Source organism: Elgaria multicarinata, chromosome 12, assembly GCF_023053635.1.
Source record: "Elgaria multicarinata webbii isolate HBS135686 ecotype San Diego chromosome 12, rElgMul1.1.pri, whole genome shotgun sequence".
Lineage (NCBI taxonomy): Eukaryota > Metazoa > Chordata > Lepidosauria > Squamata > Anguidae > Elgaria > Elgaria multicarinata.
Window position 1 is genome coordinate 32,565,797 of NC_086182.1, and position 19,165 is coordinate 32,584,961.

At 46.8% G+C, this 19,165-nt stretch overlaps 1 protein-coding gene across 2 annotated transcripts; it reads left to right on the forward strand.

Moving 5' to 3' along the window:
• The first annotated feature begins 2,022 nt into the window (after nucleotides 1-2,022).
• On the forward strand, nucleotides 2,023-16,317 carry HINFP (histone H4 transcription factor). 2 transcript variants are annotated; one of them, XM_063139205.1, is made up of 10 exons: nucleotides 2,023-2,058; nucleotides 3,967-4,142; nucleotides 5,414-5,640; nucleotides 6,848-6,959; nucleotides 7,792-7,944; nucleotides 9,921-9,998; nucleotides 10,089-10,209; nucleotides 12,474-12,612; nucleotides 13,439-13,563; nucleotides 14,691-16,317. In XM_063139205.1, exons 2-10 carry the CDS (start codon nucleotides 3,977-3,979, stop codon nucleotides 15,163-15,165), a joined length of 1,596 nt encoding a protein of 531 aa, XP_062995275.1. In that variant the 5' UTR covers nucleotides 2,023-2,058; nucleotides 3,967-3,976; the 3' UTR covers nucleotides 15,166-16,317. The 2 variants fall into 2 exon arrangements, with proteins under 2 accessions (XP_062995275.1, XP_062995274.1); XM_063139204.1 differs by having other exon boundaries at nucleotides 2,055-2,230.
• Nucleotides 16,318-19,165: the final 2,848 nt, after the last annotated feature.

Consider the following 19,165-nt stretch of genomic DNA (forward strand, 5'->3'; position numbering starts at 1 on the left):
GGATGAATAGTCAAATGGTTCATGTTTACTCTTCTTTGATAGTGAACTGCAGCTGCAAAGTGCTGGATTATATTATGGGATGGTGCAAAGAGCGAGTTGTTTACACAAGTCCTGGTGTCATTTTCCTTTCCTGGCATAGCAATCAACTACAGTGCAATACATGACATATCATGTTCCAGGACAAAGAGGTATTTTTACACTTTGCCAAATTTCAATGAAACACAACGTGAAAAGTGAATTCTGCTCTCAAGGTCTGAAATCCCTGGAACTGACAGGTTCCCCCATCTGAGCTGCCAGGAGCCTAGCGTTGCTTCTTCATCACATCAGAGTTCCTTGCAATCAGTAGACAAGTTCAGCTTCACTAGAGAGCAGTGGCAATATTTGAGTTTAATTAACAAAGCGGACTAAAGAAGACCGTCAACTTGTTCAACCTTTTTTTACTTGTTCAACTATTTTTTTACTTTTAACAAACATAAAATCAGGGGTGTGTTAAACAGGAACGTGGTGCTTATAATTCTTCGTTTAATAATACTGGTTTTATTTTCTGTGTGACCAGTGTGAGAGATGGTGGTGCATGTCAAAAACCAGAGCTCGGCATGCAGATGTTTGGGGTGCCACTGTACTGCTGACATCCCTGTTGATGCCTACTGGTGGCTTTATTCCAGCTCTAGGGTGATTTCCACCTACTACTGCTACCACTCGCTGCTTGATCACCTTGGCAAGGTATAAATATTCCAGTGCTTGAGCCTTACAGGACTGGTTTGTTGGGCTGTATATCTCTGTGCCTTGTTTTCTCTGCGGTTGGCGACTCCTTTTTACAACCTCTTGATCTTAGGCCCTTTCTACACCTAAGGATTATCCCAGGAAAATGGAGGGGTTGCCCCTGCCTGTTTCCGGGATCCCGTGTGTCATTTGCATGCACAGGGATGATCCGGGGGGGGGGGGGAGGGAAGGCAGGTGTAGAATCATAAAATAACAGAGTTGAAAGGAGCCTACAAGGCCATCAAGTCCAACCCCCTGCTCAATGCAGGAATTATTATTATTATTATTATTATTATTATTATTATTATTTATATAGCTGTCCAGCTGCCTCTTGAATGTCTCTAATGTGGGAGAGCCCACAACCTCCCTAGGTCACTGGTTCCATTGTCGTACTGCTCTAACAGTCAGGAAGTTTTTCCTGATGTCCAGCTGGAATCTGGCTTCCTTTAACTTGAGCCCGTTATTCCGTGTCCTGCACTCTGCGAGTGGCCTTAGATTCATTCCTTGACCGTCTTTATTCCTGGATCCTGTTTCTGTGTTAAGGACATTTTAAAAAGCCCTGTTGGATCAGACCAACGTCCTATCTAGTCCAGTATCTTGCTTTCCACAACAGCCAATGAGATGATGATAACGAATTTTAAAAAGATTTCTAAACCATCTTTTGGGACATGAAAACCCTCTCAAGGCAGTGTACCATTTTCAAGTAAAACTTAATATATAAAACCCTCAGTTCATTTTTAATAAACATCTTAAAATGAACATTACATTTAAGTCTAGGGAGAGCAATTCATAAAACACAGTTTGAATCAAATCACCACATCTTGTGGCTGCAAAGTCTATAGATCAACTGTGTGCTATATGAAGAAGTACTTTCTTCTGTCTGTCCCAAATCTGCCCACTTTTACACTGATGCTGGAGTCTAATTATTTCTTTCGCCTCTTCTTTTTTTCCTTCCTACCTCTCTCCCTCCTTCCCTCCCCGTCTTTTCCTATCCCGCTTAGCTTTTCTATACATTATTATTATCATCATCAATCATCATTGGGGGTTTCAATGCAAGGCGGAACCATCCCATGAGAATCATCTGTTCCCAGCCGGAGCTGACACCGCGATACTCTCTTTATGTTTTGACAGCCCGGCTAAGCCCCGCCTCCCCACGCGACGCCATTGGCTATCCGGGCCGCTTCTGGCGCTATCATTGGTTGAGGAAATTCGTCCGGGCGGTTCGCGAGCTCACAGGTGGAGGAAGGGGGGGGAGTTGCTCTCGCGCTGGAAGTTAGCAGGGAGGAAAAACTGACGGTAACTATGGAAACGGGGCCTAGTGCCTGCCCCCGAGCCAGGGTTCGAGGCCCGAAAGCCTTCTACGTCCCCCGAGCCCGTAGCTCTTCGCCTGTTGGGCCCCTGAGTGGGAGGAAGCGGGAGCCCCCTTGTTAGGTCCTCCTTCGCCCTGCTTGAAGCCCTAGAAAACTGGGTAGGAGCCCTTCGCCATGGGGCGGGGAGCGGGGACGGAGCGAAAGGGGGCGAAGGGGAGGAACGCTGCGTTTGAGGAGGGGGGGATTTAGTATATGGAGGGGTTCTGCTTGGAATGGAAAAGATAAGGGCCCCGTGCCATGAAACATAACTTTCCAATATATATATATATATATATATATATATATATATATATTGGCAGCCCACCCTATTCTTTGGTTCAAGGCAGGTTACAGTAGCATCATCACCAGAAATGAACTATAAATGGCTTTCTGTGTTGTTTCTCCCCACACACCCCCTACTTTAAGGGAGGGGAGTAGCTGGAGTTGATGTGTGTCATTGTGCCACAGCTGGGACACCGAATTGTGTCCTCTGTTCACGTGTGAACCCAACTGGCAGCCGCCAGTATAGGCCAGTATTATTCACACAGATAATAATACTGGCCTACCTTACAGGGGGGTGGTTGGAGTTACTGCGATCACATATCTGAAACGGCTTCGGCACTCGAAAGCCTGGTGTAGATATTATTATTATTATTATTTATTTATATAGCACCATCAATGTACATGGTGCTGTATAATACAGCATTATATACTATTGTTGTATAATACAACAATACAGATATATCTGTATTGTTATTGTATATTTTATGATGTTGTTTGTGCTTGGTACTTTTGTGTAAACTGCTTTGTGAGCGTCAACTGAAAAGTAGAATATAAATACTTTAAATAAATGAATGGATTATTATATCCTAAAGCTTTCTTTTTCCTAAAGCTTTTAAAACTTGATTTTGCTCTGACTTTTATACTGCCTGTTTGATGCATTCTCTTCCCCTCCTTATTGTTTTATTATGATTTTATTAGAATGTAAGCCTATGCGGCAGGGTCTTGCTATTTACTGTTTTACTCTGTACAGCACCATGTACATTGATGGTTCTATATAAATTAATAATAATAATAATAATAATAATAATAATATTCTCTCTTAACGTTGCCCCATATCACACTGGGACTAACTCATGCCTGGTGCAATTCTGTGCGTGACAACGCAGAAGTAAGCCCCGTTGAGTTCAGTGAGGTTTACTTCCAGGTAAGTGTGTATAGGCTTGTAGACTTAATGTAAAAATGTGTTGGTGTTTAACAGACAGGTGTATACTTGAACTGTCAGTTGCTGAGTATGGGTTCCTGTTCTGCCTGGTGCTGGACTTCACTATGAAGCTTTAAAAACACCCACCCACCCAAATAAAATTATACCATAGTTTCAATAAGAAATGGGAAGTGTTAATTTTAAAAAAGGAAGATTTAATTTGAAATTATAAATCTTTACAAAGATCCCAGCATTCTGTTGCGATGTTGTAAAAGTTCAAAATTTAAAAATGTCAGAACTGTCTCCTCTACCCCAAACTATACATGTGCATATGGCCATTGCAGTCACAGATGTGATGCATGATGTATGTACATTGGGGATGAGGGAATATAAAAAAGCTAGGTTTTTCATAATTGTGGAAGGTAGGTGCTTTTCGAAAGCCAAATAACCCAAGAGTTTTTCAGTAAACCGCCCAGAGAGCTTCGGCTATTGGGCGGTATAGAAATGCAATAAATAAATAAAATCCCAAGGCATAATGTGAATCAGGAGTATGTGTTGGAGAGTGGGGAATCCTTACTCTACCTTGATGGGCCTTTCTTTTAGTCTTGGAATGTAGGAGAGATTGAATCTGTTCTCTGTCTTCTTCCTCAGCACTCTTATCATGCCTCCTGGGAAGGTAGTCAATAAGGAAACTTTGGTTCTGCAGTGTGAATGGGAGATGTGCAGCTTTGTAGCCTCAAAGATGGAGGAGTACTGTGAACACGTGTCAAAGCATTTGCAGCAGCATCTCCATGGCAAAGATGAGGACGATGAGGTGGATTCTCTTGGTAAGGGGAACAGGGTGCAGTTAAAAACAAACAAAAAGCAACTGGCCCTGAATTTGTTTTTAGTGTAAGTTACAATGTCGGTCTCTGAAAAATCAAACTGTTTCCACGTACCATTTCAGATCTCTTTCCCTTTCCTTGCCAAAATAATTGCACTTACTTGTTTGATTTGATTAATTAGAACATAACTCTGGGCGCAAAGATTACTGCAGATGCTGACTGCAGCTAGGAAATCAGAAGACGTTTACTTCTTGGGAGGAGAACAATGACAAATCTTGATAAAATAGTTAAGAGCAGAGACGCCACACTGACAACAAAGGTCCGCATAGTTAAAGCAATGGTATTTCCCGTAGTAACCTATGGCTGCGAGAGCTGGACCATAAGGAAGGCTGAGCGAAGGAAGATAGATGCTTTTGAACTGTGGTGTTGGAGGAAAATGCTGAGAGTGCCTTGGACTGCAAGAAGACCAAACCAGTCCATACTCCAGGAAATAAAGCCAGACTGCTCACTTGAGGGAATGGTAGTAAAGGCAAAACTGAAGTACTTTGGCCACATAATGAGAAGACAGGATACCCTGGAGAAGAGGCTGATGCTAGGGAAAGTGGAGGGCAAAAAGAAGAGGGGGCCGACCAAGGGCAAGATGGAGGGATGATATTCTGGAGGTGACAGACTTGACCTTGGGGGAGCTATGGGTGGCGACGGCCGACAGAAAGCTCCGGCGTGGGCTGGTCCATGAAGTCACGAAGAGTCGGAAGCGACTGAACGAATAAACAACAACAACAAGCAGCTAGTACTCAAGATTTCTCAAAGTGTGGCCATGATCCCACTGGGATTGTGTGGGTTCTTCATGTCCTTCACTGCTATGGTCCATTTACTTCAGCTACTGCCATGGTGGTGCTTAGGCTGTACAGGAACCAGGAAAACTTGTCTTCTAGGTAGGTAGTGAATGTGTGCAAGCTCTAATAGGCTTAGGAAAGGGAGCCTAATTGATAGTCTGAGAAACACCAAATTGCATCAAATTTGTTTTTGTTTTTTGTGAAAGTTGTCTGTGTTTTACAAAACATATCCAAAAGTGGGGGTTTTTCTGGTTTGGGGGACCCAGATGCTAACAACTGCCACTGAAAAGAGACCTTATGAAATAAGATTGTGGTGCGCCTTCCAGTGATGGAGGGGAATATCCTTGAACGTTATTGTAGCTTGTGCATCCGTGCCTCGTTCCTGCCAACTTTCACCTACCTGCCACAAATGGGAATCCTTCTCTTTTTGCATTTCAGAAGAGTACACCTGCCTCTGGCAAGAGTGTGGGTTCTGTTCTCCTGAGAGCCCTGCAGAGCTGGTCCGCCACGTTTACTTCCACTGTTACCACACCAAGCTGAAGCAGTGGGGACTCCATGCCTTACAGAGCCAGTCAGACTTGACTCCCTGTCAGCTGGACTTTCAGAGCCGGAACATTATCCCTGAGATCCAGGAGAATTTCCTCTGCCTCTGGGAGTACTGTGAGGTGAGAGATGCCGCATGAAGACAGGCGATACCTTCAGGTTATCAAGTGGGCTGTTCCCCATTAGACCCCCTTTCAGTGGATGAGGTTGTAGAGCAGTCAGATCCTAAGGCCGGTGGGTTCTGTGAGCGTACTATGAGAGAGAAACAGTAAGTCGAATGCCTTTTTCGTTAGAATCATAGAATAGCAGAGTTCGAAGGGGCCTGCAAGGCCATCGAGTCCAACCCCCTGCTCAATGCAGGAATCCACCCTAAAGCATCCCTGACAGATGGTTGTCCAGCTGCCTCTTTTCAGGCAGATACACATTTGTTCAACTTCATTTCATTTTAGAAACTCCTTCAGTCTCCATCTTTCTGCCCTAATCCAGAGAACTATTGTGTCCTTCCCAGAAATTCACTGGCAGAGGCTATAAGTGCACTGTTTGAAAAGTTCATGGCTGCTTCCAGTGTGTGTCTCCCTGATAACTTGGTAGAAGAAAGGCTGAATGGGATGACATTGCATCACACATTTCCCTGCAAGTGGCAGCCAGTGGCATTTGGTGTGTGTGTGTGTGTGCACGTGCAGGGAAATGCTTTAATACAATGACATCAGATTACTTTTACCAGATGTTGCCTGGGGGTCATGTTGAGAAGGATGTAGGTTGGTGGTAGCCATGCCTCCCTCATAATATGGCCACACCGACACCCTGTACACAGCATTGAAAACTGTTTTTAAAGAAAAAGGAAAAAAAGTTCCATTGTGCATAGGTATAGAGAATGCTTAAATGGATTGCCACCTCTATTCATTAATTATTATTTTTTTGAAGAGATGTTTATTTGGGGCATGAAAACGCTGTTGCGACAATAGCGGTCTCCAGGATGTATGAGTTGAAGGAAAGGTTATATGAGGCAGAATACTGCTACCCTTTTTTCCTTTGAGTGTTGGAACCTTTGCAGATCCGTATTCATTTTCAAATGGATCTCTGCCCTGATGAAGTCTAGAAAGCCAGGACACAACACTCCTGGGATGCCTCCTGCTCATTTTGTGCAAGCCTCCCTTCCTTCCCAAGATTTCTTAGTAGATTGAAATTCGCATTGTAGAACCATTTATTTATTTATAGGCAGTTCTGTAACAGAAGCTCTTCAGTCAGCTTACGAGATGGATCCATTTGTTGGCTGTCCCACTCACAGTGCACTAAGAAGTTATTCTAATTTCTCTGTCTTCCCATCAGCGTGCTTTTGATAACCCCGAGTGGTTCTACAGGCATGTGGAGGATCACAGCTTCTGCACAGAGTACAAGGCAGTTGGGAAGGAGAATCACATGGTCTTCTGTGGCTGGAAAGGTAAGAGTTAAGCTTGTATTAACTCCTGTATTAACCTTTGGGCGATGTGGGAGCACAATGGCGCTCTGAACATCTTAGCAACCCAAAGTTTTCCCGTTGCTTTAGTCCAGAATGAAAAGTAGAACGTTTTCTGGAATTTTTAAAAAAGAAAAGAAATTTCCACACTTGTATTGAATATCATATGTAACTATATCATAAAACCACGTTGTTCAACATTTACAAAACGTTAAATGCCTATTCAGGTGCCAGTCTGCAAGTACTATTTTAACAATTCTCAAACTTTGACCAGTTTTTCTTTAAACCATATCAAATGAGTGTGTGTGTTTTCCTGGGTGGGGGGAATGAAGTTTGGGGAGGGAGAGAATGGCACTATTTGCATTATCTTATGCTTCATATGCAGTAGCTAAGATAGACCCACCCTAACATACTCATGCGTGTAAAAGAGCATATACAATAACAGCCACAGCATCTTAAAATTCTTAGGTTTAAAATTCATCTGGGTAGGCCTGCCAGAAGCGACTAGTCTTTACGGCTGTCTTAAACTTGGAGAGCGCGTTAAGTTGACGAATCTCCTCCGGCAGGCTATTCCACAGTCTGGGGGCGGCAGAAGAAAAGGTCCTCTGGTTAACAGTTGCCAGCCTAGTTGTGGCTGACTGGAGTAAACCCTTCCCAGAGGACCTGAGTGTGCAGGGTGGATTGCATGGGAGAAGGCGATCCCGCAGGTAACCTGGACCCAAACCGTGTAGGGCTTTAAAGGTAATAACCAACACTTTATACTTTGGCCGGAAACTCATTGGCAGCCAGACGTTCAGCGTTGTCTCTTTGGGTCTAGATTGTGACTGCACTTTCAAAGGCCGGTGTAAGTTGCGTGAACACCTACGCAGCCACACACAGGAGAAGGTGGTCGCTTGTCCAACCTGTGGTGGGATGTTCTCCAATAACACCAAGTTCTTTGACCACATTCGCCGGCAGACTGCTTTGGAACGTAAGTACCTGCCTGAGCAGCCAATAGTTGGAACCAGAGGAGTAGCAACTGGTGTACGTGAGGGGAGGACAAGGAATCATGACAGGCGTGAAAAGTCCTAACTCTTGACCTTTTCCAAAGCACTTGGCAGGCTCTCTTTTTTGCTTTAATGAGCTTATATTTGCATCCATAAGTACTACAAACTCTAAATGTTCATACTTTAATGTTTATTTCATGCAACTAGCATTGAAATATCACTGTTGCTCTGTTGAAATGTCACTTTTTTCACAATTAGACCTAGTATCCCTTATTCTTTTTCTCCTCTGAACAAGAATATGTCTCCCGTCTGTCCATTCATCTCCCCTACACTCATTGTTACTTTTTGGCAGACGTAGCGGCAGTTTGGGATGATATCATATGGACCATTAAGACCTCATCTGTTCATTAGAGCTATAAAATAGGTTGTCCAGAGTATCTGAATTGAAAGAGTCTCATGTCTGGACTCCATCCTTCAGACAAAAAAAATGGGCTGTTCCTGACTTTCTGTGCCAGCTCAGCAATATTCACAAGTGAAAGAAAGCACAGTGGGGATCAAAACAGCTTTTGTTGTGTTGTTGTTGTTGTTGTTGTTGTTATTATTATTATTATTATTATTATTATTATTATTATTATTTATTTATTTATTTATTTATATAGCACCATCAATGTACATGGTGCTGTACAGAGTAAAACAGTAAATAGCAAGGCCCTGCCGCATAGGCTTACAATCTAATAAAGTCATAGTAAAACAATAAGGAGGGGAAGAGAATGCCAACAGGCACAGGGTATGGTAAGCAGGCACAGGGTAGGGTAAAACTAACAGTATAACAGTGTTACAAAGAACAGTGTTCTTTGTAAATAACACACCCACCCTCCTCTGGTATACTATGTGTACTAGAAACGTTTCCTTTTTAAAAATAATAATGCTGGAATGGAGGGTGCAATCACTGTTTTGCCAGAAGCCCTATCGATGGTTAGGCATGCTTATTTATTTATTACACTTCTATACTGCCCAATAGCCGGAGCTCTCTGGGCAGTTCACAAAAATTAAAAACATTCGAAGTATAAAACAACAGTATAAAACCACAGTACAAAATACAGTATAAAAGCTCAACCAGATAAAAACAGCAGCAATGCAAAATTAGAAATTTAAAACAACAAGTTAAAATTTATTTATAGACTGTTAAAATACTGGGAGAATAAAAAGGTCTTCACCTGGCATCTAAAAGCATATAATGTAGGTGCCAAGCGAACCTCCTTAGGGAGCTCATTCCACAGCCGGGGTGCCACAGCAGAGAAGGCCCTCCTCCTGGTGGCCACCTGCCTCACTTCCTTTGGCAGGGGCTCGCAGGGAAGGACCCCTGAGGATGACCTTAGGGTCCGGGCAGGTACATACGGGAGGAGGCGTTCCTTCAGATAGCCTGGCCCCAAACCGTTTAGGGCTTTAAATGTTAATACCAGCACTTTGAATCGGGCCCGGACCTGGACTGGCAGCCAATGAAGCTGGAGAAGGACTGGCATAATGTGATCTCGTCAGCCAGTCCCTGTTAGTAAACGTGCTGCCCTGTTTTGTACCAGTTGAAGTTTCCGGACCGTTTTCAAAGGCAGCCCCATGTATAACGCATTGCAATAATCCAAACGAGAGGTTATCAGAGCAATGGATCACTGTAGCTAGGCTATCTCTGTCCAGATAAGGGCGCAGCTGGTATATCAGCCTGAGCGGATAAAAGGTGCTCTTTTCCACTGAGTTCACCTGTGCCTCAGCACACTCACCAACAGGGCCGTTCCATGACGCCTGGTTTTTACAGTAATAAGGTCTAGAAAGGGTTTGACACCTAAAAAGAAGGGCAGGTTGTCGGCCTTGGTTGTTGCTGCCCTAGGGGAGGGGCGCCCTCCGGTTAGGTCTCTCTCGCCTTTCTTTGTTCAACATCTGGGGCCTCCTCCCCTGCTTTTTACAGAACAGCGCTTCCAGTGCTCCCACTGCTCCAAGAGGTTTGCCACAGAGAGGTTGTTGCGTGACCATATGAGGAACCACGGTGAGTGGTGGTGGAGGCTGCTTCCCCCCTCCCCTTCTCCCCTGCTCCCCCTTTCCAGCGGTGACCTCCCCTCTTGCTCCTTTTGTGCAGTGAACCACTACAAGTGCCCCCTGTGCGACATGACCTGCCCTCTGCCCTCCTCTCTGCGCAACCACATCCGCTTCCGGCACAGCGAGGAGCGGCCCTTCAAGTGCAATTACTGTGACCACAGGTAAGTGGAGGCTGGCCACGGGAAGAGGGGAGCCCTGGGCCCGCAAAATAATTGCAGGGTTAAGGTGGAGAGAAGCCCAGGTGAGCTCTGAGCTTTAGGGTGGCAAATTGACACAGAGAAGATGGTTTTTGTGCCTGGCTGAGGGATTCTTGTGCTGTCTCCTCACGCTTTAAAAACCGATTGGATTGCCGTCATTGTCTCAAGACTGGGAATTATGGAGAACTGACAAGCGACAGAAAAACAGACATTGATGGTTCAATGGAATGGAAACACAGAGACAACGATTTATACTCCAAGGTTTGGCTGCAAATGGTCTAACTGCTGTTGCTCCATAAGGTCCTCAATCTACCCACCTGTCTAACATGGGTGGATGAACATTATAGAATCATAGAATCATAGAATAGCAGAGTTGGAAGGGGCCTACAAGGCCATCGAGTCCAACCCCCTGCTCAATGCAGGAATCCACCCTAAAGCATCCCTGACAGAGGGTTGTCCAGCTGCCTCTTGAATGCCTCTAGTGTGGGAGAGCCCACAACCTCCCTAGGTAACTGGTTCCACCGTCGCAGTGCTCTAACAGTCAGGATGTTTTCCTGATGTCCAGCCAGAATCTGGCTTTCTTTAACTTGAGCCCATTGTTCCGTGTCCTGCACTCTGGGAGGATCGAGAAGAGATCCTGGCCCTCCTCTGTGTGACAACCTTTTAAGTATTTGAAGAGTGCTATCATGTCTCCCCTCAATCTTCTCTTCTCCAGGCTAAACATGCCCAGTTCTTTCAGTCTCTCTTCATAGGGCTTTGTTTCTAGACCTCTGATCATCCTGGTTGCCCTCTTCTGAACACGCTCCAGCTTGTCTGCATCCTTCTTGAATTGTGGAGCCCAGAACTGGACACAATACTCTAGATGAGGCCTAACCAGGGCCGAATAGAGAGGAACCAGTACCTCACGTGATTTGGAAGCTATACTTCTATTAATGCAGCCCAAAATAGCATTTGCCTTTCTTGCAGCCATATTGCACTGTTGGCTCATATTCAGCTTGCGATCTACAACAATTCCAAGATCCTTCTCATTTGTAGTATTGCTGAGCCAAGTGCCCCCCATCTTGTAACTGTGCATTTGGTTTCTATTCCCTAAATAGAGGAAACCACCATAATGAATTAAATTAAATATCTCTAGGTTCAAGAGCTGATCTCTTCAACTAGTCTTCCCCATCCTGGTGTCCTCCAGATGTTTCAGACTACAACTCCCCTTCACCCCTGGCCACTGGCTGGGACTGATGGGAATTGTAATCCAAAATTGGGGGATTGGGGAAAGCTGTTAAAGTCGCCTTGTCCTACTCTCGGGTGGTGGTGGGGTTATTTATTTTTATTTAGAACATATCTATGCTGCCCTTCCATATAAAATTCTCAGGGTAGTGTACATTACAATACTAAGATCCATAAATATATTAATCACTACAAGCATAAAAGTAGCAGGACAGCAGCGAAAACAAAGCAATAAAATTCAGCAGGATGGATGGTTAAGCTGAACTTACGTGAAATATGGGAAGTCCTGGGCAAATAAAGTCTTTGCCTGACGCTGGAATGTCATCAGACTTGGCAGTGGGTGAGTTTCTCTGGGGACAGTGGTATAGCTAGGCTCAAACGACTACCCAAAGAGTGGCTGGTGAGGAGGGCATCAGGATAGAAGCAGCAAACTCCATTTTATTCCCATAGTCATGATGGTGCTATAATATAAGTGAGTTTAAAATGGGAAATTGCTCATGCTCAGAGTATTGCTATTATTATTGTCATCAGGATTGGCAAACAGTGTTGTAAAGCATGGAGCAATGGTTAGGAGCAAAGAGAAATGTTAGCTGTGTGCTTCGTAACTGAATTAATAGCATGGCCATCTAAAGGGAGCCCCGTAAAACTACTAAGTGCAGGGTCTGAAATTACCCAGCTGCACCACTGCCTGGGGAGAGCTTTCCTTTATTGGGTCACCACAGTTGAGAAGCCCAAGGGTGGCCTCTGATGATGACCATGGACAGGTTTCCTTGGTGGAAGAAACTTGGATCTTAGACTGGTAGGGAAATGCAATGACTGCATGCCGCAATTTAGCTGATCTCTCTTCCTGGGAAATTGTTCCGCACTCAAAAATAGCTGAGCTGTTACGACTAAGAGTCCAGACATGATATGTGCATTTTGTGAACTCTGCAGACTATTATAAGCTACTGTTCTAGTCTTTGCGCTTAGAGTTTTAGATCCTTTCTTTTGCACGTTTCTTCCAGCTGTAAGAATCTCATTGATCTACGAAAGCACTTGGATACACACAGCAAAGAGCCGGCCTACCGCTGTGAGTTTGAGACCTGCAACTTCAGTGCCCGGTCCCTCTGCTCCATCAAACTGCACTACAAGAAGGTTCACGAGGTGCGAAGGGAGTGGGAGAGCCTGGGGCTGTTTCTTCGTTGATTTCCAAACGAGTGTTGAATCTTGAGGGGCTACCAGAATCTTTGCAGAATTCCTACAGGATATGGGCCGTGCCTAGAAAATGCCGTGGGCTCCAGCTAAAGTGAAATGTGTTCTGTTGTCTAGCAAAAGAGTAGAGCACAGAGCTGATTGATATCTGCACCAGCTAATTTGTGTGTTTGTGTCCCTGAAAAATACTCTAGTTATAGAGAGGAGTTGTTGAAGCTCGGCTCCTTTGCTGCTAGCAACCCAAATCAAAACTTCTCTTGTTGTTAAAGGTGTTACTATAGGCGGTTTTTTAGTATAAATTTCAAGCCTGTCTTTGTGGCCATAGGGTCTAAAAACTTGCTTTAAAAAGAAACCCAAATCATAGAATAGCAGAGTAGAAAGGGGCCTATAAGGCCATCAAGCCCAACCCCCTGTTCAGTGCAGGAATCTACCTTAAAGCATCCCTGACAGATGGCTGTCCAGCTGCCTCTTGAAGGCCTCTAATGTGGGAGAGCCCACAACCTCCCTAGGTCATTGTCGTACTGCTCTAACAGGCAAGAAGTTTTTCCTGATGTCCAGCCGGAATCTGGCTTCCTGTAACTTGAGCCCATTATTCTGTGTCGTGCACTCTGGGTTAGGGTTAGGATCGTGAAAGCTGGTTCTCGGGATGCTAAATTCCAGACCCAGCATTGCAAGCCATTGCAGCTAATAACCCTCAGTGGGTTGTGGTGGTCGGGCAAACCAGGTCTGTGGCTAACAGTTTTTTCATGCCATTGTGTTCCCTCTTTGCTTCCCTCAGGGCGACTCAGAGCCCCGCTACAAATGCCACGTCTGTGACAAATGCTTCACACGCGGGAACAATCTGACCGTGCATCTCAGGAAAAAGCACCAGTTCAAGTGGCCTTCGGGTCACCCTCGCTTCAGGTATGCAGACTTAGGGCTGGGCAGCTGCAGTGCCGCCTCCCTCCCAATTTCCTGGCCCCAAATTTGCAGGCCAGGAAATGAGACAACTTTTCTTGGGGAAATCCTACTGGAGCTGCATGGAGCTTTGGTTGGCTAGTGGGTGGGCGGGCGTGGAAATGGCAGCGGCCAGGCAATCAAAGGTTCAAGAAAGAAAGCAGAGGTGCCCTGTGCTCTGACTCCAAAGCCTAGGGACGAAAGCGTGACCTGCAGCTCCTTGTGAGACTTTTCACGGTGGGGCAGGCCTTTGAGGAGCCCACAGATTCTTTGCTATGACACTTTTCTACAGGGATCTTAAAAGGCAGGCTGCAGCACTTTCCATAAAAATCTGGGCTCCCTACAGAACCGCTAGGTGGGGAAGTTTATTTATTTATTTATTTTTTTAATTACATTTATATACCGCCCCACAGCCGAAGCTCTCTGGCCGGTTTACAACCATTAAAAATAGTAAACATTAAAAGTATACAAAATTTTTTTAAAAAACATAAAAACAGTATAAAAACAACAGTATCCATTTAAAAGCAACAATTCTGGGGTCCATTAAAAACAAACTTAACGTTGTTAAATGCTGTTAAAATGCCTGGGAGAAGAGAAAAGTCTCGACCTGGCGCTGAGAAGATAACGTTGGCGCCAGGCGAGCCTCACTGGGAAGATCATTCTACAGTCGGGGGGCCACCACTGAGAAGGCCCTCTCCCTTGTTGAGCATCTTCAACTTTGGTATCGTAAACGTTTGTGTTCTCTTGTTGTCGAACCCATTTTCTGTTATATTAATATCCATGCAGGATCGGGGGTGGGTGGGGAATTGTTCTATGGGACCATATATATCGCCTCTAAGGCATTTTATCACCTTGTGATGCAATTTCCATATAAAGAATCGTTGTGTTAATTTGCCCAAGAGGTGGCCTGACACCTCTCCAGTTCGTCCCTTGGATCCGTACGAGTTGGCCGTCCTTCTAGCAGCCGTCTGAATTGTGTGGTATTGTGACTCCACTCTCTGGTTTATGTGGTATTGAGAATCCACTCCCCATAGCAGAACGGCTTCTCCTCTCCCCCCCCCCCCACTAATTCCTCCCTCTACAACCCCACATAGGTACAAGGAACACGAAGACGGCTACATGCGGCTACAGCTGGTGCGCTATGAAAGCGTAGAGCTGACAGAGCAGCTGCTCAAGGACCGGGAGAAGCAGGGTGAGGTGCTGGACGACTCAGCCCAGTGCGTGGTGCTGGCGGGGGCCGAGGGCAGCCTGCAAGGAATCATCCTTGAGCCGCCGACGGAGGAGACTGTCGACGTGGACTTGCAAGCGGCTGTGCCTCCCCAGGGCTCTGCTCAGCAAGAGGCCGACGCATCCTCAGACCGGGAGCTGAGCGCACCGCCCAGCCCCATCATCCGCGTCGTGAACAGGACCAATGAGCGCGGGGAGAGCGAGACGGTGTACTACGTTATGGCCAACGCACCTTTGGAGAGTCGGGCGGTCGCGCCAAGCGGGTTTGCCGCTGAGTCCGAGGAGAACGTCATGGACAGGCTTCAGAAGACAGCCGAGGAGCTGGGCATTCAGATTGTGTGAGGCTCCGGCCCGCGGATCGAACTCCGGCCCCCCGGCCCTAGGGGCGGTTTGGGAGGGCAAGTGCCCTGCTCTTGGTGCCTGTGCTTCCCTTTATGCACGTCACGAGGACCGAAGGCAGTCAGCTGGTGCTACCTGGGAAAGGGAAGAGTTTCCTCCAGCAGCGCTTCACAGGCCCCAGGTTCCACACCGATGTCCCCTTGCCCCTGGGGTCTGATGGTGCCTGGTCTGGCAAAGCGAAGGAGGAGGGAGCCCCAGAGGGGAGGGGAGGGACGGGTTCACCCGACAGTTGTGTGGGAAGGTGAAGACGACTGCTGTGCCCGAGTTGCATTGTGCTGTGGAACCATTGTGCTGTGTAGCCCGTTTTGGGACGACCCTTACGCTGCCTGCCTTGGATGAGTCCAGTGTCCTGCCAGAAATGTTTCTCTTTTCTTTGTCTTCGGCCAGCCTCCTTCCTTGCCATTTGCGCCACGCTCAGACTCGGTTGTTCCTCTGCCGCAGGCCTAGCTGCCCATCCCCTGGCCTTTTGAGGTCTTGTTGGCCTTCAGCCAGGCCCTTTCGGCTATCACATTCCCCCTACATAGGCAGCGACACCGGACCCACTCACTGTACCTCTGTTCCTTCCAGACTATTCGGCATTCTAGTCCCAGAACTGATTTCTCATTGGCTCTCCTGTCCCCTGTGAGTGAAGAGCCTGAAAACACGAGAGCCTTGTTGTTTCCAGTTGCTACCCCGCCGTTTGTTGCTTCCTGCTTTTTCTGGGCTAAGCCTTCCCCACTTCCCTGCGTGAATCTTTGTGGTCTGGGAGCCATATGGGCAATGTGGAAAGCTGTGGGCCTTGTGGGGGAAACCCACTCTGTGCCTCCTCCCACATTCCCCAAGCAGTGTGGAGAAGAATGTGCCACAGGGACTCCCACACCCTAAAGAGACTGAGGAAAAAGGGGAGCCGGTTCTCGCCCAGGGGTCTTTCCCCCACATTGGGGGTTCCAGCTCCTGGCTTGCAAGGTTTGTGTTGCGACGAAAATATTAATTAAAACTAAACCACAACCAAGTCTTGTGTTGGGCGTGACGTTTCTTTCCACTTACCTTGGAGGTGTGAGTGACTGGGTCCGATACGATCCACGTGACATTTCAAGAGGCCAAGTTATATTTGAGCCAGGGGCTCTCGCAAGTGAAGGGGAGCTGCATCCGGATTTTTTTTTTTAAAAAAAAATCCTTTTGGAGGTCTTGGGCATGGGTGTTCTTTCCATGCTCAGTGTCTGATTAATTTACTTTACTTACTTAAGCATTTTTATGCTGCCATTCAGCCAAAAAAGTCTCTCATGGCAGCTTACAAAAGTATTTCTTGACAGCCCCTGCCCACAGGCTTACAATCTAAAAGACATGACACAAAAGGAAAGAGGATTGGGAGGGAGGAGGGGGAGAAGGAAAGCAAATTCAGGCACTACAATCTTAGTTGCAAAGTTCAGTAGTTAGTTGACAGTTGGCAGCAGGAGGGAGGGGACTCTCAGCTGGAGCTGGAGCCAGGCACGATGGAGAGGTGCCTGGCTGCTGCTTCCTCCCTCACTGGTGGTCTCTGCAGTGTCAGTTGGTAGGAGGAGGGAGAGGGCTCTGAGCTGGAGCTGGACCCAGGCACGATGGAGAGGTGCCTGGCTGCTGCTTCCTCATTGGAGGCCTCTGCAGTGTCAGTTGGTAGCAGGAGGGAGGGGGCTCTGAGCTGGAGCTGGACCCAGGCATGACGGAGAGGTGCCTGGCTGCTGCTTCCTCCCTCATTGGAGGCCTCTGCAGTGTCAGTTGGTAGGAGGAGGGAGGGGGCTCTGAGCTGGAGCTGGACCCAGGCACGATGGAGAGGTGCCTGGCTGCTGCTTCCTCCCTCATTGGAGGCCTCTGCAGACCAGACTGGAGCTGGAAAGATGTTTCTGCTCCACTTTGGATGGCTACTCTGGAAGTGGTGTGGCCAGGTGGGAGAGACGGCCTTCCTTGGCTACCTACTGCTTGGCCTGCTGGTTTGGATATTTGGAGGTATTTGCTGGCAACATTTATTTATGGTCTCCACTGATCCTGCCCCGTCCTCACACAGAGATCTTGCGGGGAGGGACAGCAGCTCCTCTCTTGCATCACACTGAGCTTTGGAGGAGCTTGGCAACAACGAGGCCCTTCTTCCTGGTTTTGAGCCCCCCTCTGGCCCAGCACACGCAGCCCAAGAGGAGACCCTTCCCATCTCCCACTTCCTGCTGCACCAAACAGACACCAGCAGGTCGTGGCGACGGCGATGTGGGCCCCTGCACCTGTGCGGTTTTTTTTTTTTGCTTGTGACAGATGGTGGTGTGGATTCTGTATCTTGACCTTGAAATGGGGGCACGTGCATTGCGGAGCTAAAGGTGTGCTTCGATGCAGGTGCAACCTCGTGCAAAGTTATTATTATTTATTACATTTCTATCCCGCCCCATAGCCAAAGCTCTCTGGGCGGTTTACAAAAGAAGTTGAGTCTAACTTGCTGTCACTTGCCTGCAACAAATGGCAGAGAAGGCTGGGAAACTCCCGGGTCTTAGGAACTAGCAGCTTTCCCAGGCTTGATGAGACCGGCTGTGCTTGTAACTGGGGCCCTTCTAAGCCTGGCCTGGCCTCCTTGATCCAAGTCACCCCCCACCCCTAACAAGAGCGTCTGCCACTATCCTAACAGAGCCTCATGTAATCTCCTTATCCAGCCCTTTATCAAGCTTGTCTTAGAAGGAAGCTGCCTTCTATTTCAGAGGTTGCCTCAGGTTGAATTTTCCGAAATATTCTGTAGGCTCTTGTGGCATTTTAGTCTCACACCACCACCCCCGTTGAAGTGGATTAAAACAACCTGGTAGTTGCTATTTGTTGTTATTTTTATTTATTTATTTATAAAGCAACATCAGTGTACATAGTGCTGTACAGAGTAAAACAATAAAATAGCGAAACCCTGCCGCATAGGCTTACATTCTAATAGAATCATAATAAAACAATAAGAAGGGGAAGAGAATGCACCAAACAGGCACAGGATAGAGTAAAACTAATGGTATAAAAGTCAGATCAAAATCAAGTTCTAAAAGCTTTAGAAAAAAGAAAAGTTTTTAGCTGAGCTTTAAAAACTGTGATTGAACTTGTAGTTTGCAAATGTTCTGGAAGAGTGTTCCAGGCGTAAGGGGCAGCGGAAGAAAATGGACGAAGCCGAGCAAGAGAAGTAAAGACCCTTGGGCAGGTAAGAAACATGGCATCAGAGGAGCGAAGAGCCCGAGCGGGGCAATAGTATGAGATGAGAGAGGAAAGATAGGAAGGAGCTAGACTGTGAAAAGCTTTGTAGTTCGTTCAAAGTAACCCAGTCTTGGGCCTCCAAATCCCAAATTCTTATCTGTTGTGTTTTACCACTTCCCACAGATAATCTGAGAAGCGAAAGGGCCCCCACAATTTTGCAAATGTGTCTCCACATTGCAGCAGCCTCTGTGTGAGATTCCAGGCCTGGTGGTCCTGCAACGTTATGGAACTGGAAAAGAGAGGAGAGAGAGAGAGTATGTGTTGTCAGTAATCGCTTTGTGCTGTGGGATTATCCGGAGCATGGACAGGAAGGGGGTGGGGAGGTTAGCAGAAGGATTAATGGGAACTTCCCAACCTCACCGGTGCATTTCTCTCCATGCCCTGCATGGTATCTTGGCAAGGAGACGCAAAGGCCGTTTTTTCTCTCTGCCAAGAATGGATCTGGGCCACTGCAAGGCCCTCGGGCAACCAGTTCAACTTGGCTGAGCCCATGGGGGAAGATGAAGGAGTTCCTCCCCCAGATCCCAAGTCCTTTGAAGGGGAAGAGTTAAAGCGACTTGAAGAGGAAGCTCCCCAGAAAAAAACGGGGAGCAGCCCTGCTATGTGTACTATGGCGCTGAAAGCCGCCTTCTTCATGCTCACTGTGCTTGACTTCCTCTCAGGTGAGGAACTGGAAGGTAAGTTTGACTTGCAGAGCGCAAGGTTGGAAGGTAAGGATAAAGAC

What these genes read in the sequence shown, in the direction of transcription:
- HINFP (XM_063139205.1), top strand. Translation starts at nt 3,977, where the DNA reads ATGCCTCCTGGGAAGGTAGTCAATAAGGAAACTTTGGTTCTGCAGTGT. An exon ending in CCGGCAGACTGCTTTGGAAC is followed by an intron (nt 7,945 to 9,920) that starts GTAAGTACCTGC and finishes TGCTTTTTACAG; the next exon opens with AACAGCGCTTCCAGTGCTCC. An exon ending in TGCAATTACTGTGACCACAG is followed by an intron (nt 10,210 to 12,473) that starts GTAAGTGGAGGC and finishes CGTTTCTTCCAG; the next exon opens with CTGTAAGAATCTCATTGATC.